At 35.0% G+C, this 22,710-nt stretch overlaps 1 protein-coding gene across 1 annotated transcript in view; it reads left to right on the top strand.

Annotated features, from left to right (window-relative positions):
* Window positions 1-235: 235 nt before the first annotated feature.
* The window catches only part of PDCD4 (programmed cell death 4), a 29,267-nt gene continuing 6,792 nt past the window's right edge, over window positions 236-22,710 (top strand). Inside the window, exons 1-9 of the mRNA XM_036829753.1 lie at window positions 236-361; window positions 5,941-6,047; window positions 10,717-11,019; window positions 12,595-12,689; window positions 13,774-13,887; window positions 15,809-16,030; window positions 17,593-17,690; window positions 18,620-18,734; window positions 21,307-21,414. Coding sequence (XP_036685648.1) covers window positions 6,005-6,047; window positions 10,717-11,019; window positions 12,595-12,689; window positions 13,774-13,887; window positions 15,809-16,030; window positions 17,593-17,690; window positions 18,620-18,734; window positions 21,307-21,414 — 1,098 coding nt within the window. The 5' untranslated portion in view covers window positions 236-361; window positions 5,941-6,004. The remainder of the gene's footprint in view (window positions 362-5,940; window positions 6,048-10,716; window positions 11,020-12,594; window positions 12,690-13,773; window positions 13,888-15,808; window positions 16,031-17,592; window positions 17,691-18,619; window positions 18,735-21,306; window positions 21,415-22,710) is intronic.

Here is a 22,710-nt window from a genome sequence, read left to right as displayed (position 1 = left end):
TTCCATCCCGCCGCACGTCCCAGCCTCCCCCCACTCCAGCTTCCCACCCCGCTCTTGCTCCCTCTCCAGCCAGGCCCCGGAGCCCGAAGCGCATGCGCCCTCCCGCGCCCTTGCCCAGCTTTCCACGTTACACTGCCCTCCCTTTCCCTCCGCAACTCCCGCTCTACCGCCACGATTGGCCAGAAGACCTCTTCGCCTCGGCCAATAAACGCCGACCTGTCGCCTCCGTGTTACTGGGTAGAACAAAACAAAAACAGAGCAAAACTGGCCAGAGACGCTTCGAGGCGGCTGCAGGGGCTGAGGTGCTGCGTTGGGGCCGGCGGACCAGGGACGTGGACAAGCGGCGGCGGCGGCCCAAGGGGTCAGTAGCGGCGGCGCGGGTCATGCGCTTGGGAGGACTGCGCCCTCTCCCGCAGCCACTGTCTCTCCTCGGAGGCAGCCGCTGGTTGGGGGGGGGTGGGGGCGTGGAGGCCGCGGCCGGGTCAGGTCCGGGCCGGCGGGGAGGGGGTCCACCGCCTCCTTGGAGCTCGGCAGGCCCAGCCGCGCCCGCCCCAACGCCCCGGGCTGCGGAGACCTGGCCCCGGCTCCCTCCTTCTGGGCCTGGGCCCAGAGCGTGGCGGCGCGGGCCCGCCGCCTCCCGGACCCCCTCCGGGCTTAGCGGGGCGCTCGCCCCCCAGGGGCCGAGTTTTCATTTTCCTTTGAGGGTGGGCATCTGGAGGCGGGTTTCTGGCCTGACTGAAATCCTGTGAGGAAGGTTTGCGCCCTCCCCGCCCCCTGGCCTCCTTGGGGGCCCCCCTGAAGATGCGGCCCCCGGCCCGTCTTCCCAGACTCGGCCCTCCGGCCGCCCCGGTCCAACATCCCCCGGGGGTCGGCCTGGGAGGGGGTCTGCGAGAGTCCCGGCCTGCGCGGCGGGAGTGGCTGCTGGGAGGCGGACACGTGCCCGCCGCCCCGGCCCTGCACGTACTTCGCGGCCCCCCTGGTCGGGTAAAGGGTCGCTTGTTTAGTTTAAATGAAATCTCCCGGAGAAAACAAAGGCAGGAAGGGAGCCCCCTTCTGTGAAACGCTTGCTGTGTAGGCTGCATTTGTCAGTTTGGTGCTGCAGTGTTCAAGGGGAGGGTTTTTGTTTTTCCAAGAGCTTCAAAACTGTCTGCAGACGTCAAAATCGCCTGTGTCCTTACGCCCTAGTGAGAACTGACCGCGTAGCTAGCAACTGTGTGATATCTACAGATGATTAAAATGATTAAAAATGCACCTTCCTCTGGGGGAGAAAAAAGTCACCGCCTGTGTTCTCGTTGCATTTTCACTGTTAAATTTTAGAATTTTGGCATTCTTGCTAATGTAAGGCTTTTTAGGAACCACCATTCACTTTTTTAAAAAAAAGTTCCTTCCTGTGCAGATGTGTTGTAAATTATTGGTATTTATACCCTTAACTTTCCTTTATTCCAGGTTTATTAAACTCCTTAATATCTCAGCAGGGGTCTTTGAGTTATATTTTGATTGGTTTTTCTGCTGTAGTTATGAGAAAGGAAACATGGTTGTTAGGAGTGCAAAAATAAATGATATTTTGATACTTTTCTTTCCTGCTCATTTTTGCATCATTGTGGTCGAATGCTTTTAGCAGATTTTGTTTTAAATGGCTAGTTAGCTAGGATTGTAGCCCTGGAATGAATACAAGTACTAGTTAATATAGGGCCTAAACTTGACTCCAAAAAATGTCGAAGTGGTTTATTTCAGGAAATAGATTTTTGGTGGGAGGTGGGGTGGGAAAGACAGACTCTATCTTTTAGTAAATGTCTTGGCAATTGAATACTTCTGATGGTATGTTTCTGTGAAACACATTGGAAGAATGAAAACAATGTTTAATTTCAGCCTTTTGTCTAACTTACAGTTTTGTTTTCTTACTGAAAATTAATTTTATGGTTTAGTATGAAGGATGTGGAGTTTAGATTTTTTGCTTTACATTTAAGTGTGGGGCAAAAATTTTAAGGATTGTTAAGTAACTGGAAACCCTCATTACTTTGAAGAGAGTAAAAACACGGAACACATCTTTATCTTTCTGTAAACTCTTTTAAAACACCTGTGTTGATATCAAGTGTGCCTGAGTTCTTGAATGTGTTATCATTGCCAAAAGACCCAGACAGGACTTTTTCTTGTTGTTGTGATAATTATTTAATAAAAGCAAACTTGGTAAGTTATTTGTAGTCATTACCTGATAATTTTCTTTGCCTGTCGTTTGTGTAATAGTTTAGATATTATTTTTAGTGTTTGAAAAGCAGTATTTAAAAATTTGTTATAACAGTAGGAGTCTGTATTTTAGTAAGCTTCTCTCTGTTAACCCTAAAAAAGAGTCTTCCTGTGGGATATTAAAGTCTTGCGTTGAACTTGTGCAAACAGTAGTGGATTTAGAAGGTCTGGGTTCTAATCCTGGTTCTTCCAGTGAGCAGCTATCTCTCTTTGGAGAGGTCACCTACCTTCTCTGAATCTGTTTAGTTGTATGCAAAGTGGAGTTCCTACCTCAAGATTGTTCTGAGAGGTACGTGAAATAATGCATGTAAAATTCTTTTTGAATTATAAAGGGCTTTTAAAACATTAGTTATAATCATTTCCTTTATTAGCTAGGTTCTGCAGAAAGTATTCTCCTGAAGATTGTATGTGTATCAAGAATGAAAATGATTTTTTAAATGTAACTCCAGTTTAAAAATCTCACATACATATCATGTGACATTTTCACTTTCCTATAACATGTAATTCATATACTGAAATAAAACAGATAAGGCATTTTCAGCCCTGGAGGATACTAAATGTTTAGGTTTGCAAACTATTTTTGTTTATGTATCTTTATTTATCTCTATGTACTTATTTCTAAGGTTCATTTTTTTCCCCTAAATCTGAAGTTGGTAGGAGAAAGGAGAAGTTTTCTGGAGAAAAGGGGTATAAAACTTGTAAGATGTTAGAATGGGATATATTGAGGAATTTAAAAGTCAGTTTTCCCTTTGAGTTCCAGGAGGCATCGTATCGTCTTTCTAAAATGACAACTGACAGTAGGTTATGTTATATAAAAACTAAATGCGTTTTTTTTTTTTTCTTTTAGAAATTTTATTTATTTATTTATTTATGGCTGTGTTGGGTCTTCGTTTCTGCGCGAGGGCTTTCTCTAGTTGCGGCAAGCGGGGGCCACTCTTCATCGCGGTGCGCGGGCCTCTCACTATCGCGGCCTCTCTTGTTGCAGAGCACAGGCTCCAGACGCGCAGGCTCAGTAATTGTGGCTCACGGGCCCAGTTGCTCTACGGCATGCGGGATCTTCCCAGAGCAGGGCTCGAACCCGTGTCCCCTGCATTGGCAGGCAAACTCTCAACCACTGCGCCACCAGGGAAGCCCCTAAATGCGTTTTTGTAGTTAGTTTATTAGTCATTCTTATTAATTTGTGTACTTTATATTTTAAAGAAAGATCCCACTGCTGGGGAAATGATTATAAATGGCTGGAAGGACTTATATCTAACCTGTGTTACTTAAACAGATAAATACTTAAACAGATAAATACTTAAGTATTCTAAACCACTATTTAAAAAATATTTCCAGAGAGATTCTGAAATAGCATTTGGTTACATCTTCTGGTAATAGTTTTTATGAAAATATATTTTGATAGTCTTTTTTTTTTTTTTTTTACAAATAACAGTTGATTTTTATCACTAATTGTCTAAATAAAAGGTAACTGATTTCATCAACCAGAACCTTCCAGCATTAATAATTTTTAAGCCATTTTGAAACCAAGGTCTAAAATATAGAGATGCTAATGTCATTGTACTTACTCTTTTCTTAAATAGGTAAGATTAAAAAAAAAAAAAGAATGGGTTTTTCAGATTATAAAAGTAATTCTCTCATTATAGAAAATGCTGATTTAAAAAATTTCTCCCAAAGGGAACCCTCTTGCACTGTTGGTGGGAACGTAAATTGATACAGCTATTATGGAGAACAGTATGGAGGTTCCTTAAAAAACTAAAAATAGAACTACCATATGACCCAGCAGTCGCACTACTGGGCATATACTTTGAGAAAACCATAATTCAAAAAGAGTCGTGTACCACAATGTTCACTGAAGCTCTATTTACAATAACCAGGACATGGAAGCAACCTAAGTGTCCATTGACAGATGAATGGATAAAGAAGATGTGGCATATATATACAGTGGACTATTACTCAGCCATAAAAAGAAACAAAATTGAGTTATTTGTAGTGAGGTGGATGGACCTAGAATCTGTCACAGAGTGAAGTAAGTCAGAAAGAGAAAAATACTGTATGCTAACACATATATATGGAATCTAAAAAAAAAAAAAAAGGTTCTGAAGAACCTAGGGGCAGGACAGGAATAAAGACGCAGATGTAGAGAATGGACTTGACACGGGGAGGGGCAAGGGTAAGCTGGGACGAAGTGAGAGAGTGGCATGGACATGTGTACACTACTAAATGTAAAATATATAGCTAGTGGGAAGCAGCCGCATAGCACAGGGAGATCAGCTCGGTGCTTTGTGACCACCTAGAGGGGTGGGATAAGGAGGGTGGGAGGGAGATGCAAGAGGGAGGAGATACGGGGATATATGTATATGTATAGCTGATTCCCTTTGTTATAAAGCAGAAACTAACACACCATTGTAAAGCAATTATACTCCAATAAAGATGTTAAAAAAACATTCTCCTGATCTCAAAGTCTTACAACAGTAATTACAGATGCCTACGTGATGAAATGGCAGATTTATCTGCCTTCAGATATGTTTTAGTGTGAAAAATAAGACAATCATGTCTTTTTTTTAACCCAAACTGTGTTGTTTGCATTTTAGAGTACTAGTTCTTATAATTCATTGGTAACGAACTAATCAATATCTATGTATAGCAGATTAATTATGAGGCCTGGTATTCCTAAAAAATTTGGAATGTGTATATATTCCTTTAACTTGAAATAAGCATGTATAGCAAACACATCTTTTTTTTTTTAACATCTTTATTGGAGTATAATTGCTTTACAATGGTGTGTTAGTTTCTGCTTTATAACAAAGTGAATTAGCTATACATATACATATATCCCCATATCTTCTCCCTCTTGCATCTCCCTCCCTCCCACCCTCCCTATCCCACCCCTCTAGGTGATCACAAAGCACTGAGCTAATCTCCCTGTGCTATGCGGCTGCTTCCCACTAGCTATCTATTTTACATCTAGTAGTGTATACATGTCCATGCCACTCTCTCACTTCGTCCCAGCTTACCCTTCCCCCTCCCTGTGTCCTCAAGTCCATTCTCTAAAAGGTCTGTATCGTTATTCCTGTCCGACCCCTAGGTTCGTCAGAACCTTTTTTTTTTTTTAGATTCCATATATATGTGTTAGCATACGGTATTTTTTTCTCTTTCTGACTTCTCTCTGTATGACAGACTCTAGGTCCATCCACCTCACTACAAATAACTCACTTTTGTTTCTTTCTATGGCTGAGTAATATTCTATTGTATATGTGTGCCACATCTTCTTTATCCATTCATCTGTCGATGGACACTTAGGTTGCTTCCATGTCCTGGCTATTGTAAATAGAGCTGCAATGAACATTGTGGTACATCACTCTTTTTGAATTATGGTTTTCTCAGGGTATATGCCCAGTAGTGGGATTGCTGGGTCGTACGGTAGCAAACACATCTTTTAATTCCAAGTTAAAGGGGTGCTTTGGCACATTCAGAAATATAGGCTTTTTTTTTTTTTTTTGACACAGATAAACTTATCAAGAAGATTGAAACCAAATGTTAATTAGGGGAAGCTCTTTGAAAGTAAAGTGAACACTTTAAAAAAAATGGAATTATGTAGTGATTTTTCTTTTTTTAACAGTCTGAGTAAGTAAATTGAATTTACGTTAATTATATCGGTTTGGAAGACGTTGAAGCTTTTTTTTTTTCTTTTTAAAGAAATACATCCCAGAGGAAGAGTTCCATTTGGTAATTTAATCAGTGCGAGTGAAATTAAGGAACGATGGATGTAGAAAACGAGCAGATACTGAATGTAAACCCTACAGGTAAATAATAATATCTTGAACCTTGACTGTATTGTGAGCAAGTTTCAGGCCATAACAAATTTTATGAAAACTTCTTTACTTTAAAAACCATCTTACTCATGCTATAAGATAACAGGTCATATTTTTAAAATCAAGTTTGTGATTCTTATTTTTATGAAATTCATCACGTTGTATTTTTCTGCCTGTCCTTTCACATTTCATACGTTTATTCTCCACTATTCATAATAAACTCTGTGGTGTAGAAGGCGAGAAGAATAGTGAACCTGCGCATTACTGTTCTCACATGAGCTAGTTAGTGGTCTCTATAATATAAACTATTATTGGTATCTTTTATATCTTTCCTAACTAATAATTTATATATTACAAATTAACTGTGTATTTTCCCTGATTTTCCATAATGCTTCAGTAGTACATTATTATCATAAAAACGGTTTTGTGGAATAGATGTCCAAAAGCTAAATAACTTCAGATCACTTAAAGTGTATATATAGTTTTCAGAATAATCTTTGTAGAGTTAATTAGGATTTTGAAATAGTCTCCATAGTGAGAACTTTTCATGTTGGTACACTTTAGATAATTCTTTGCTCTATGATTAATATTGAAAAAAAATCTCTGCAATTTAAATATGTTTAACGTATTTCATTTTTTAATACTACAACTTCATGTTTTCAATGACTTTAATTCACTGTTGTGTCCAGTTACATAGTTTTCTTTGATCTGAATGCACACTTTGAAGTTGAACCGTCTTTGCTATTTTGTATTTACGAACCTGATTTAAAGTGTACTAGAAAATTATAGTTGAAAAAAATTACTACAATAATTAATGATTATTTTGGTGCTGCTTTATATACAGTAGCTGTATGAGTACTTGTTTTTTAGGATTATAAATTGGTATCATGTCCCTGCTTCATTGAGGTGAGAATGGTAATAATAATAAAATTTAAGAATATATTTCACAGATAGGTAATTGTTTCTTCTCTGCACTGTCTGGTATAGCCAGTAGTCACATATGGCTGTTGAGCACTTGAAATGTGACTTACCTGAATTGGGATGTATCGTAGGTACAAAATACATACCAGATTTCAAGAGACTTGGTATGAAAGAAAGCGATGAAATCCTCAGTAATTTTTTCTGTTGGTTACATGTTGAATTGATATAATGGATCTATTAGATTAAATAAAATATATTAAGATAAATTTCACTTGTTTCTTTTTAGTTTTTAATATGAATACTGAGAAATTTAAAATTACGTATTTGGCTTGCATTATATTTCTATTAGACGGCACAGCTCTAAGTTTTATACTTTTTGTTTTCTAACTATAACAAGTCCTTGTTCTAATCTTGTTCTTGATGCCTCTGCTGAGTACTTCCTTAAATACTTAAGTACTTGGATGAGCCTAAGACAGACCTTCTTTGCAATAAATGCTTCCTGTAACAAATAGTCCAAGTCAGACAGACTAGTGTACTAATTCCAACTTCTACTTTTACCAGCTCTGTTACTTGGGGAAAGTGGGTTATTTTCTTTGACCTTCTGTTCTTCGTGTATAAAGCTGGGATTATAAACACCCTCTTTATAGATTTATTGTTAGGATTAAGTGAGATACCATGCATGTGTGTCATGCCCGTAGCACGTATTATGTATGTCACAAATGAAAATGAGCTAATATTGTTAATTATAATTATGTAACTCAGTGGACCAGTAGTTGAAAATGTGATCGTCTGGCACTGTGGTGTAATATAAGTTGGGTTGGTTATTGAGATGTCAGAGAATTCAGAAAGAGGGAATTAGTACACAGTAGAAAACAATTTTGAAGTCACCAGATTCTGTACTCAGGGTTTTTATCTTTTTAATTTTGGTCTTCTTAAAGTCAGATCAGTAGTGGTTATGGAACCCCAAAACTTAGGTGAGTATGAATAGCAAAATATAAAAGAGCAATTGATACAAACATGGGTTAAAAATTATAAGACCTAATATATAAAATATATCTAGATGTGTCTACTGCTGTAGATACATAAATGTATATTTGAAAGGATATTAAAATAGTTGAAGAGAAGAAACTCAAGTGTAGGAAATACGATTGCTTGAATACTTGAATACTTTAGTACTCTGAGGGACATTTTAAAGCATTCTAAGAGAGGCCTTTATCTTCTGGATTAGTTGTGGCAGCTTACCTTAATTGTAGAATAATGAAAGCAATATGTTAGAGGTAGATGTTTAATGTTTTCTTCAATCATTCACTCTTATATGAAATGCCATCTGATTTGTCTGATCTCTGGTCTTTCCTTCCCTTTCCTCTTATTCTTTTCTCTCTTTATATTCGTTCCCTTGTTGCCTGTTTCCTTAGCTGTCACCACTCTGCAGTACTCTCGCTTTGTATTTTCTATAGTTACAGTCGTCTAAGGTTCAAATGTGGGTTTGAATCCTGGCCACAGTCCTTTTTAGATATATAACTTTTTTATGAAACATCTTCTCTCTGAAAAATGAGGATAAACAGCTTCATTATAGAGCTTTGTGAGGATTATAGACCATGTATGTAAAGTGCTTGGAACCTGATATAGTAGGTAACAGTACTGATGGTAATGATAGAAGAAGTAATACGACTACTATGACTACTGCTACTGTTGTTACTACTAGTCATAGTAGTTTAGTTATGATGATGTCCCAAACTGACCCTCCTAACACTGGCTTCCTTTCCTAGTCTAAAAACTTTTAAAACACTGTTTTATTCTTTATTCTCTTTGAAACCCCTTTATTTTTTCCTTGAAAGTGTCACCTTCTTATTTACCCCAAAGTTATTAACCTTGCCCTTTCCAGTTAGTTTGTGACTGAATACTGCAACATTTTGTTAGCTGGTCTCTCATTTTATAATTTCTCTTTTTTTCTAATATATCCTGTATTCCTCTGACAAACTAATTCCCCCATCATCTACCTATGATATCAAATCTCAGCTCTGACCATTTGAATGTGGGAGTGGTCAGCAGCTATTCTAGTGATTGGGGCAAGATCATGAAGGACCTAACATTGCAATGTCATGAGTTTACACTTTATTTCAACCCAATAGGAATACCTTCAAAGGGTTTTTAGTGGGAGAAATCAGTTTCCATGCAGTTTGGAGAAAGGTTTGAAGACTGAAGGCAGCAGACTACTTATGAGACTGCCGAAGTAATTTGGCTCTACTTAATGTTTTGTTTTTTGATTACCACAGGGTTTGTTACTAACTTTCATACTTTTAGTCAAGAATTGTAAAGATTTTAACACATCTATGCTTCTTTTTATAGGTTGATTTAAAAAATTTTTAGTTTCTACATATTACCTTTAAAAAAAAACATGTTAAAGCCCATGCATATAGACTTGACACATCCTAATTATTAGGAATATTTAAAAACATTTGAGGGATTCAGCTCTGAGTTGAGTGAGCCATAATGAACAAAACTTGGGCCCGGGGATAACTAATTCAGTAGCTTTGTGACTTAAAAAGTTTTTGGAGTAATGCCGAGTGTCTCCATGTCATTTGATCTCCATTGACATTTGAGTTGATGGTATAAAGGATACTCTGCTAGGTGCTGAGGATACAAAAACTACAGTATAGGCATGGTTTCTCTTTTGAGGCTTATGACTTATTTGGAAAAGCAATGACTGTTATATGAAAAGATATAAAGTGATTTCCATGATGTGGTAAATGAGCAGTGTATGAGTGTTATTGTGGCTAGAATTGTTAGGAAAGTTTTCATGGAGGAAGTAAGACTCCAGCTGTATATCCTAAAGGATTTTGGTAACTGAAAAGAGCAGTGAGGATGACATTCTAAACGGAGGACCTTTGGGAACTCCAAATGTTGCTGTCTTTCAGGGGATAATGTACAAATCTTACACAGTCTGGAAGATTTTCAGAGAATGGTAAGTAGTGTGAGTCAGGTTTGGAGAGATGAATTAGAACTTTGAGATGATGGCTTTCTTTGAAAGCAGTGAAGCATCAGCAGTTTGGCTCAGTAATCGTATATGATCACGTATTTGCTAAATGCCTTTCACGCTCTTTGGATTAGTACTGTTTTCTAAGTGTCCACAATTAATGATGAGATATTTGGCAAGTTATTTAAACAGTCTTAGCCTTAGTTTCCTTATCTGTATAAGTAATGTAGTAAATAGCTCTCAAACTTGTGGATAAATGACAAAGTGCCCAGCCTAGTGCCTGGTAAATAGGCATTCTATAAATATTAGTTTATCTACCTTCCCTAAAGATCCTTAGTCTTTTCTTACTATCTCCAACTGCTTGACTGTCTAAGCTCATAAAGTCTCAAAGGTTTTGTACTGTATTTGATGTTTATATTAACATAGGTTTTATGATGTAAACACATGAAATAACATGCTTTCAGTAAAATTTTTCATTAACATTCAATCTCTTAGTTCATTTGGCATGATAATGTGAAAAGTACTACTGGTTAGTTGTCATGTATTGGACTGAGCTATATGAAATTGCCAATATGTGACTGTCACCTATAAAAATGATAATTTCATGTGATTCAACTTAGTATATTGCCAATATGTGACTGTCACCTATAAAAATGATAATTTCATGTGATTCAACTTAGTATAACTTATGACTATAACTAGTATAGCAGTAGATGGTTAAAATACTTACTTAGAATTCTTTTCCTTCATTTTTTTTTTAAGAGCCTGATAATTTAAGTGACTCTCTCTTTTCTGGCGATGAAGAAAATGCTGGGACTGAGGAAATAAAGAATGAGATAAATGGAAATTGGATTTCGGCATCCTCCATTAATGAAGCTAGAATTAATGCCAAGGCGAAAAGGCGGCTACGGAAAAACTCGTCCCGGGACTCTGGCAGAGGCGATTCCGTCAGTGATAACGGAAGTGAAGGCCTTAGAAGTGGAGTAACTGTACCAACCAGTCCAAAGGGAAGGTTGCTAGATAGGCGATCCAGATCTGGGAAAGGAAGGGGACTACCAAAGAAAGGTTAGTATATACCACGTCCAAAGACACAAATGGAAAAAATATTGTCTGATTCTTATACTACAGTTTCCTTGTTCTAAGAATGAGAGAAATTTAAACAATGATAATGTTTTATGGCTTGTGTATGTTTTTACATAGTAATAATCTGAGGACCGTACCACTTTTTCTTTTAAGTTGAACCTTTTTTTCTTGTTTGAGTAGATTAGTTTTCTTGAGCAGTACTTTATCTCATATTTCCAGCAAAATACACAGCAGTGTTCTTCACAGTTATGAATTGTGCATGTATTCTCTAATTCTGCTTGAAAGAAGTAGGGTCAGAAATTCATCATGTCTGTTATCTAATGAATCTAATTAATTATGTCCATTGTTAAGAATACATGATAAATATAATTTGATTGGTAATATCCGGGTCAGAATTTTAATAATTTTGTAGATCTGGTTCTGAGTTCTTTTCGGCTCTGTTTGTTTTGGGTACTGGAGTGCAATGGTCTTGTTTCACTGCTGTATCTCCAGTGCCTGGAGTAGTGACTAGCAATCTGGGTACTTAAATATTTGTTGAATGAGGGGCTGTCAGCCTCTGTCTGTAGTAGAATTTTGATGCAATTTGTTGAGATTTCACCAGCTTCTGAATGGTGGGAGCTTCAAATTATGGCATAGCATACTTGTAAAATGTTTTTGTGCCCTGTCAGGAATTGTTATTCTTGTTGAATGGCTCTGCAACCATTGGCTGAGTCAAAATGAAACCTAGTTATCAGATTCTGTTTTGCTCTGGTGGCAAGAATTATACTCTATGTGTAAAATAAAAACCTCCCCCCCAAAACTGGTGATAACTGTACAAGTTCTTTAAAAATAATGCAATATATTGAGCTTATAAAAACATTTCAATAAGTTTATTTAGTAAAGCAACTTTGAAAGTTGGAATTGTTAAACTTCTGCTGGTGAATTTGTATGTAGAGAAGTAGAAATGATGATTAGTTCTGTTAATGCTTAAATAGCAATTAGTTATTTGTAACATATTTCTAGTTTTGAAGTATTTGTTTCTTTTTATATCTAAAGAGTATTTGACTTTAAAACATTTGATGGTGGTTAGTGTACTTTGTTGAATAATTTCTCCCTTGTGGAGTTTTCTATGCCACATCTTACTGGCTCAACATATTTCTTTTTTGTTGTTGCTGTTCCCAAGATATGTCATATAGAATTTAGAGCTCCACTGCAGTATCACTTGCCTTGAGGTCACCGCTACAGCTATTTTTCTGATTTTTTTGGTTTGTTTGTTTTTGCTTTTATTTTAAAGCATCTGCCTTTTTAGTTTTAACTTTGTAGGCTATTTCAACTTGCTTTTTTGGAAATAGGTTATAAAATAATACCTGATCATTACTGAAAAATCAGTGATCTGAATAAAAAGAGGTTTAACATATAATTCTCAACTGGCAAAATCACTAGCATAGAAATTAAAATACAGTTTTTTAACTGCTATTGAATTAACACCTGAACATCTAGAATTATTTCACATTTCAATTAAAATTTATGAACTATGGACATAATGCTCTTTCCTTTCTCAATTCTAAACTTTTTCAGGTGGTGCTGGAGGCAAAGGTGTCTGGGGTACACCTGGACAGGTATATGATGTGGAGGAGGTGGATGTGAAAGATCCTAACTATGATGATGACCAGGTGGGAAGTGTTTTACTTTCTGTAATATATATTTAAAATACTTAAAAACTTTTTGATCTCATGTTTGTAGTATACTCATATATTTGTCAAATCATGTATTCTGTATCTATACGCTATACCATTCATATCATATATATATAATTTTATAATGTGTGATTATAATTTGCGTGAGTATCTGATATGTATATAATATGAGTGTGTATATATGTGTGTACACATATTACACACATTAGTATGTATATCTAAATCATATATATATTTAGTCCTTTCAGACTGTTAGGTTAATTTTGGATTAGAAAACCAAGTTAACTGATAGTAATGTATGCATAATTTTCACTTGGTTTCTGAATTTAATTAGACATGGAAATATTTCTAAGGGAACATGAGAAATATATTTTAAAACCAGTAGGATTCAAGTACTATAAAATCTTTGCTAAATGTTCTAATTTTAATATATAGTCTTGAAAGACTTGAAAGTATGTTGTTAGACTGAAGCCAGTCACAAGTTGGCATATAAACATTTCAGGGCTTTTTTTGCAGAGAAGGGGGGATAGAAGATTATTGGACATCTTATTCTTTTTGAAATTTCAGTTGAATAGTGCTTTTTCCTTAGAGATTTTTTGGTCACTACAACATTGATTTTTGTTATAAGGGCTTTTTTATTATCATAATACTAATCATGAAGGCTTTGGCTCCTGCTGTTTTGTTTTTTTTTTTAAGTGAAATTTTAATGAAAATACTAGGTGTTATAGGAAGCTTAAAGCTTTTTGGTCACTGAAGTATTGGTTTTGTGGGAGAGAGAAAAAAAATTAACAGAAGATATGGGGGATCAGAAGCAAGTCATATATTTGCTGTAGTTAGTGGTTTTAATCTGTATATTGGTTTATTATATTCAGATTTTATAAAAGAACAGTGACATAGATTCTGTTTTTATATTATATAAGTGATCAAAGCATGTAGCATCTCCTTTTCTTGCCCTGAATGGGTATTACTAACCAGTTGGAGTATAAAATTGTGAAACAATTTCAGTTTATCTGAATATTTTGTTCTTTAATTTATAACTTTCTGCCCCTTCCCTTTCCAGGAAAACTGTGTTTATGAAACTGTAGTTTTGCCTTTGGATGAAACGGCATTTGAGAAGACTTTAACACCAATCATACAGGAATATTTTGAGCACGGAGATACTAATGAAGTTGCGGTAGGTTTAAAGTTGCAAGCATAATTTATTTAATATAGGAGAGCAGACACTGTTAAAAGCAAAACATCATATCCAGAATGATCTTGGATCACTGAAAAAGTTTAAGCATTTTCTTATGCATAAATGAATTTCTAACTAAGAAATGGCCTAAAATTTTATTTAGACCACTTCTTACCTATTTGGGATCTGATGAGGGCTGTGTGCCATTTTCTTCTCTGAAAAATGGCACAACACAATATTTTAATAATTTTTATAATTATAGCATTTTTATAATTGATAGTTTATAAAATATAATTTTAACAATTTCAAGGCATTTATGTACCTTCTAAAATGTCCTTAGGGATCTCATTAAAAATGCCTCAGTTCCATTTTTTTGACATTCATTTCAGTGCTTAGGACTAGAATAAAGTTTATCTTTGTACTCTGTCCAGAAAAGAACACAGATACAAACGTTTGGAAGAGAATGCATACAGAAATCAAGAGAACAAATGTGTGGTGTTTTTTTTTTTTTTTTTTAATTTTATTTATTTATTTATTTATTTATTTAATTTTTGGCTGCTTTGGGTCTTGGTTGCTGTGCGCGGGCTTTCTCTAGTTGTGGTGAGTGAGGGCTGCTCTTTGTTGTGGTGCATGGGCTTCTCATTGTGGTGGCTTCTCTTGTTATGGAGCACAGGCTCAAGGCACGTGGGCTTCAGTAGTTGTGGCACGCGGGCTTCAGTAGTTGTGACTCGCGGGCTCTAGAGCACAGGCTCAGTAGTTGTGGCGCATGGGCTTAGTTGCTCTGCGGCATGTGGGATCTTCCCGGACAAGGGCTCGAACCCATGTCCCCTGCATTGGCAGGTGGATTCTTAACCACTGCACCACCAGGGAAGCCCCACAAATGTGTTTTTGAAGCATAATTTGTATGGGAACATTTATTGTGTTACGAATTGTTTGTAAAGTAAATCTAAAAGGGTAGAATAAAATTATTGGTCTAGTTCAGTAGTTTAGTATTACTGACTTAAAGTAATAAAATTGCATCTCCATAGAAGACTTTTATAATTTAGATTATTTTAATTCAGACTGGGTTTTCTTGGTTTGTCTGATAATACGAGGTTTGATAGCTTTGAGTTTTTGTAGGAATAAAACCAAGTATTTGTTCAGCTTACCTAACTGGTGTCCTTGTTAGTAGTCGTTACTCTAAGTAACTGAGTTACAAGTTAGTCTCTATGGTCATACTGCCTATATTCCACTTCCAACCTAGGCACTCCTCTGGGTGCCCTCAGCAAATACTTAATTTTTCTGTGCTTTGGGTGTGGTGAGTATGATGATAATACCTCCCTCAAAGAGTATAAACTAAGGTGGCTGTTATAATTCCTGATATACTGTAAGTGGTCAGTAAGTATTAGCTGCTGCTATTATATTTTTTAAGAGAAAATTTTACTTTATCCCGGCATTTAAAACAATAATCCCACTTAAAAACAGTGGTTTAAGATCTCATTTTAAACTTTATATGAAAGTATAAATATTTGGGTGAAGAGAGTATAAACAGCTTATGATAATGTAAAATGAATTTCCCTACAAATGCTCATAAAACAATATTTCTAGAAGTAATAGAGTATAAGGCAGAGAGTTAGTTAACTCCTAACACCAAACTTAGCAATACTATGTAGTTTAATAAACTATTTTAGGTGTAATTCACATTCTTGAGTTTAGTGATGTTCAGACAGTTGAAGCTTGACTTGAAGTGGATCAGTATTTAATTTATATGTAGAAAAAGATGTATTTATCTTATCCCCAAATTTTGAGTGCTTCTCTGATTTTTTCCAGTCAAGGAGAGAGAAGGATATATGGGTAATATCTTGATTTTTTTCAAAAATAAAATAAAATAAAATTGAACTATAGGCAGTGACATACTTTTTTTTTTTTTTTTTTTGAATAGGAAATGCTAAGAGATTTAAATCTTGGCGAAATGAAAAGTGGAGTACCAGTGTTGGCAGTGTCATTGGCGTTGGAGGGAAAAGCTAGTCATAGAGAAATGACATCTAAGCTTCTTTCTGACCTTTGTGGGACAGTAATGAGCACAAATGATGTAGAAAAATCATTTGATAAATTGTTGAAAGATCTACCTGAATTAGCATTGGATACTCCTAGAGCACCACAGGTTTGTATGATTCTTCCTCTTGTTCATTCTCTCCGTCTACTTCACTTGCAAGTATAGAACTAATACATACTCCTAGGAAATTTTATTAGATGAAAGAAGAAAAACTGGCCCATATTCCCTGTCACACAAAGATAGCCCTCTAATGTTTTCGTGTATTTTTCCCTAGCTGTTTCTACCCCCACAACATAGTTTTCATCACACTGTAATTTTATATCTTACTTTTCCCCCCATGCTCTGTATAGTTTTTAGGTCATGTTTTTTTGCTGTCTGTATATTCTCTATTACATGTAGTTAAGCTGTTTCATGAGCTAGGATTTTTAAAAAATGTAGATTGTTATAATTGAAGATTGAGTTTGCTTCACTAATGTTTATTATAAAAATAATGATAAATAAGATTGTTCCCTTTTGTAGCTTTGTGGGGAAATAATTAGAAAATTCATGACTTATGTATGCTTTTGTTTAGATTCTGTTCAAAGCCTTTTACTTTTATTAGATTTAATACATGCTGACACTATAATATGACTTTCTGGTTTGAAATTGAAAATGTGTGAAATCGTTGCTATTTACCTGAACAAAGTTTTAAAGCAAGGTAGGAGCACTTTACTTAAACATTAATTTAGGAATAGACTATAGGTAGGTTAACATAAATGCTGTTTCTGTTATACTTTCCTGTGACAGACAGTAAGTTGTCTGTGTCAGTATTGAGCTGTGATTCAAACATGAATTTTTTTTCTTTTTATACCAATAACCCATACTTAAAAAAAAAAACTGTACATAATAGTCATTATAGAAGTTTTGAAGAATAAAGAAAAGCCAAAAGGAAGAAAGGCCAGCAAAAATAACCACTGTTAACTGTTAACATTTTGGTGTTTAAATCTTCCATTCTACTTTTTGTGGGTATATATCAGTATACGGTTTTTACATATCCTTACGTTTTTTGTTTTAATAAAAAGTGGAATCATACTGTATATGCTACTTGGTAAACTTGATTTTTCTTACACCATAAAATGTGGTAAACATACTTGGCCACACGGTGTACCGTCTTACATACATACCATTCAGCCACACAATTACTGTTAGACACTAAGTTGTTTCCAGTTTTTTTAAGAAATAATGCTATGAACATACTTGCAGATAAATATTTCTGTACAACTTTTCCCCCTCAGATAAATTCCTTTAATCAAACAGGTTTGAGAGACCATAGTCCAGTTTTTTTTCTTTCCAGAAGAGATGTTTCTCTTGACTATTAAGTCATTGACTTAGCAAGTATTTTTGATTATATGCTATGTTCCAAGCAGTGTGCAACGTGTTGGGGATTCAGTAGTGAGCAAAACAGATGTTTTATGCCCCCATGGCTTTTAACTTGAAGGTTAAGATGTGGGAGTGTATGCCGGGCATAAACATAGGTGCTAAATAGGTGTTTTTTGAATACTCCAACATGTCTTAGGTATTGACTGTGTAGTTCAACCAGTCTTCATCATTTATGTTTTTAGAAATTGTGTCCTATAAAGCTTTATTTTAGATTTTTTTATATAGCTCTTTTTTCCTTTTTCTTATTATAGTTGGTGGGCCAGTTTATTGCTAGAGCTGTTGGAGATGGAATTTTATGTAATACCTATATTGATAGTTACAAAGGAACTGTAGATTGTGTACAGGCTAGGTAAGTAAATTAATTTTCCTACTTAGACTTTCAAAATAGGGGAAAGTTCTACAGGATTCTTTTGAAATGACACTTGAATTAATCAGACTTTGTGGACACCTATTTGTCATTTTTGTGTACTCTTTACCGTTAAAACAAAATTGAGAGATTCTTGACATGATATAACAGAAAGAAGACAGTACTATAATGCAGAAGTTCTGGGTTTTAGCTAAACTGTTAGCTACCTTTATGTCGAGCCACTTTTCTCTCAGCCTCAGTTTCCTTATTTATAAAATGAAAGGATGGGACTTGGAATGTTTTTTAAGGTCCCTTTAGGTTTTAATATTCTGTAATTATTTAATATTCTAATAAGATGGACAGTATTAACAAAGGAGCCCTATTTTCAATTTTATATTTATTTGCTATAGAAATCTTAGGAAATAATGTTTTTCACTTTTGTTCTTTGGTATAATTATAAGCTAAATGTGATATTTGGGAGTTATGCTCTATGATTTTTCATAACTTCCTGGAAACTTAGACTTGGACTTAGCCATGTCTTAGGTTTTCACAGGTATAGATATTAATTTTTTAGGACTACTTCAGGTCAGAGTGGAATGATTGCGCTGGTGGAAAGGCATGGATCTATGTAAAAGTTAGTTTTAGGTGAAATGTTCCTTCTCAGGCTAGATCAGTAATTTTGAAATAACGTTATTAGACTTTTGTTGACCAAGAAATGGAAATGAGTGAGAGAATATGAGAAGCAACTTTTTTTGTTCCCAACTTTTTATCTTGAAAAATAGTTTTTTCAGAGACTTCTGAACTTTAGGTTGCTTTTATGTTATATGAAAACTTTTAGTGTATATGGGTTTTTTCCCCCAACTTCATCCATAATTTGGTCAATCTCAAGCATGTCCATATGTCAAAATTAACTTTTTTTTTTTTTTTTGTAGAGCTGCTCTGGACAAGGCTACCGTGCTTCTGAGTATGTCTAAAGGTGGAAAGCGCAAGGACAGTGTTTGGGGCTCTGGAGGTGGGCAGCAGTCTCTTAACCACCTTGTTAAAGAGGTAACTACTGGGCATTGTCTTTAGCTTAATTTATATGTATTCTTTAGGGAAACAAACTCTGCCCTCTAGCTGGTATTTTTGTGGACAAGAATTAATTTCAGTTTTATAGCTGCAAATGGAAAATGGAATAATCCTTATATATTTGGCTTTATGCCCTTTTGCTGTAAATTATACAATAATTATATAGTCATTATTAAATTTTTATGGTTTCTCTGACTTAAAAATAAGACTGTGTTAAGTTAAAGGGGCTTTCATGAAGTTAAAGGGGTTTTTGTGAAGAAGGCTGTGTAGGAACCTCAAAGGAATACCTAAAGTCTTTTTCTTGGAATTTAAAATTTTTCAGACTGTTGAAATAAGAGTGTCTGTTTTGTAGTTATTCAATAAATGTCCATTTTTATAAGAGCAGTTTGAAACTGGATGGTCTCAGATTGTAAGTTATGCATTATGAACACTAGAGTAGATCAGAGTGGTAGATTTTTGTAGGGAAGTTCACTACCTGTATGCATTTTTTAAAAGAAAAAGTAATTGGTTTTTGCATTAATACCAGATTTATTCTCTATGGATTTTTTCTTCTGGCAGCAAAGTGATATTCTATAATAAGAAACCAGAAAAAGTAGTTAATCCTATTTGAAGATTTTTAAGAAAATCAGAAGATTTATATAGTACATGTGCTTCTGATTTTTGAGTATAATCTTTCATGTGACTATAGTTTTGATATTTAATAAATATTTTAATGATATGTATACCAAGTTTGAGTGTTAAGGAGCTCAAAATATTGTTAGAGCTTTGACCAGTTTTGTTTTTATATATGTTAAGGTAGATGAGTTGGTGTTTGTAATGTCATGATTGCAATATCTGTTTTTAAAAAATTTAAAAGTTATTACAAAAATTGAGGTATAAAAACAGTGAAAATACCAGAGCAGTTCAGCAAGAAAATGAAATAGAAGGCATCTAAGTTGGAAAAGAAGAGTAAAACTATCTCTGTTCCCAGATGACATGATCTGTGTACAGAAAATCCAAGTGAATTCTCAAAAAAACAAAAACACCAAACTATTATAAACGAATTCAGCACAGTTGCAGGATACAAGATCAGTGTACAGAATTTAATTCTAGGTCTTCTGTACACTAGCAATGCAATGAATGGTCTGAAATGAAATTAAGAAACAATTGCATTTGTAATAGCATAAAAATTAAAATACAAAGGAATAAATTTAACAAAAGAAGTGCAAGTCTTGTGCACCAAGAACTGCAAAACACTGTTGAAAGAAATTAAATAAGGCCTAAATAAGTAGAAAGATAGCCCATGTTTATGGACTGAAAGACTTAGTATTGTTAGGATGATAATGCTTCTCAAAATTAATATTTTGAGAAACTGCCAAACTGTTTTATGGTATGTGAATTATCACAACAAAAAAAAATGGTCACGATGAAAATTGAAATAAAACTACCAATATATGAGTTTGAGGTTGACATTATTTGGATGTTCATTTATTTTACATGGAAGGATGAGTTGGACAGAGAAGACTTTTAGAAATATATACATGTATTTATAATATCGTTCTCAACAATGCATGGAACCCAGTGGGAAACATTTAAATACTTTAAGTTAATAACAAAGTTAAAAAACTAAGTGATGTAATTTAAATAATAAATATATTAGTTTATAATTATAAAGTGAAAATACTTTATTCAAGTAACATGCTTTAAATATTTATTTTCCTAAAGCATGATAATAGGAATTATTCATCAAGATGTATTCCGTTGATCAAATTTTACTATACTTTTAATGGAAATACATTGTAGAAGTTGGAAGTAGAACATACTTAAATGAGATTTCAGTCAGCCAATATTCATTGAGTGTCTGCTAGGTGCAAAGATGATTTTAACAGGTGATGTATAGGGGAGAACATTCCTCGTTGAAGTTCTTGTGCTGAAAAACTTTTCCTCTTTTTCTCTGGAGCCATAGATGTTCTTGTGCAACTTTCAACAAGGAGAGTCAAGACTTGCCTCCTTAGCTATAACTGGAAGCTGAATTACTGACGAACGTTTTAAATAATGGGCCTCAAATCTTCAATTGTAGAGAAGAGAGAAAACTGCTTTGGAAGTCTGCCCTGTCTAGTAAAGCCCTATTAGCTCTCATTTTTTGGCTCCCACTTAATGTCATGCTGATGGAAATGGGTTTGCGCCACTTTAAAAATTCATTTTGAGACTTTCAGTTAGTGCCCTCTAGTGGTATTTAAGGTCCCTTGTTTTACAGGGAGCATTGAAGCATTATGGTCACAACTGAGGCCAAACACATCTTAAGTCTACTCACCGATCGCGATGGATTATTGAAACACACCGAAACACTGCATTCCCTTCATGACTATGAACCATTTAAAATTTGGGGATTTGCTTTTTAATTATTAAAAAATTCTGTTATGATAGTGTCATGTCAAGACTATTCTTAAACAACTGTTTGTGACCTATTTATCATGTACTATATTAAGATGAGGGTAAATAAATCCTTAGGCAAAACAGAATTTTTTAAAAATCAAGAATTCTAACACATCTCAATCTTTAAATCTAATAGATTGATATGCTGCTGAAAGAGTATTTACTCTCTGGAGACATATCTGAAGCTGAACATTGCCTTAAGGAACTGGAAGTACCTCATTTTCACCATGAGCTTGTATATGAAGTAAGATTACTTTGACATTCCAAAAAGAATTATTAGCTGTTCCTTTTTGCACCACAGTGACTTAATGCTTCTTTAATAACATACATTTTTGTTTTCTTTTAAAAATTTTAATGTTAAGGGGGAGAGGGTTTTACAATTTTTTTTTAAATCAAGGTATAATTTAGAGTAAAATACACTCTTTAGCTGTGCAGTTCAATGAATTTTTGACAAATGTATCAAGTCACATAACCACTATCTCAGAATATAGAACATTTCCATCACTTCCAGAAGTTTGGGGCTAACCTGTTCCCCTACCACTGTCATCTCCTGGTAACCACTGATCTAATGTTTGTCCCTATAGTTATGCCTTTCCCAGACTATCATCATATAAATGGAATCATACTGTGTGTCTGACCTTCTTCAGGTAGCATAATGCTTTTAAGATATGTCCATGTCATTTTATGTAACAGTAAATTCGCTTTTTAGTGCTGGGTGATATTCCATTGAATAGACCTACCATATTGTTTCCAGTTTGAGTGATTATTAAAAAAAGCAGTCATAAATATTCACTCACAGGTTTTGTGTGGACATATCTTTTCATTTTTCTTGGGTAAATACCTAGGTGTTGAATTTCTGGATCATACAGTAAGAGTATTTTTAACTTCATAAAAACATTCATATTCATGATACGTACTTTCCAGATTTTTCCTTTATTTTATAATATCTTTATTAAAATAATGTTTTCATTCCAGAATATGCCCCCTCAACATATTGTATTAGGTATTTGGCAATATGTTAACAAAATGCATTGGCTTTAATTTCTATATAGCATCTGTCATTTTATCTCAGATAATGATAATGCCAGGAGGTTTGAGTTAAATGAAAAGTACTTAGATAATGTTTAGCATTTCTAGATTTAAATCTTAGCCTTGCACTTCTCATCTGTGTGCTTTTGAGTGATTCATTTTAACTTTTAAAGTATTAGTTTCCTCATCTTTTATTTATTATTGATTTTTTTCCACACACACACACACACACACACACACACACACACACTGTATTTTATTTTTACAAGAGATAAATAAACTGACGCCAAGCATTGTAAATGGATGACCACAACAAAAGCAACAATGATTGCAATTACCAAACACACTCACACTATGTCATAATACTGACATTCAGTCCAGTAATCCTCCACTGTAACAGCTCCTTTACTTTGCAATGTTAATTGATTTGTATATTTTTTGCTTCCGAATCCTTGTGGGATTTTTTTTTTTATTCAAACAGAAAGTCACAAAAATTATAATTATAATCATC

This window comes from Balaenoptera musculus, chromosome 16 (assembly GCF_009873245.2).
Source record: "Balaenoptera musculus isolate JJ_BM4_2016_0621 chromosome 16, mBalMus1.pri.v3, whole genome shotgun sequence".
NCBI lineage: Eukaryota > Metazoa > Chordata > Mammalia > Artiodactyla > Balaenopteridae > Balaenoptera > Balaenoptera musculus.
Note: the sequence above shows the minus strand (reverse complement) of the source record. Positions and strands in the feature narration are given on the sequence as shown.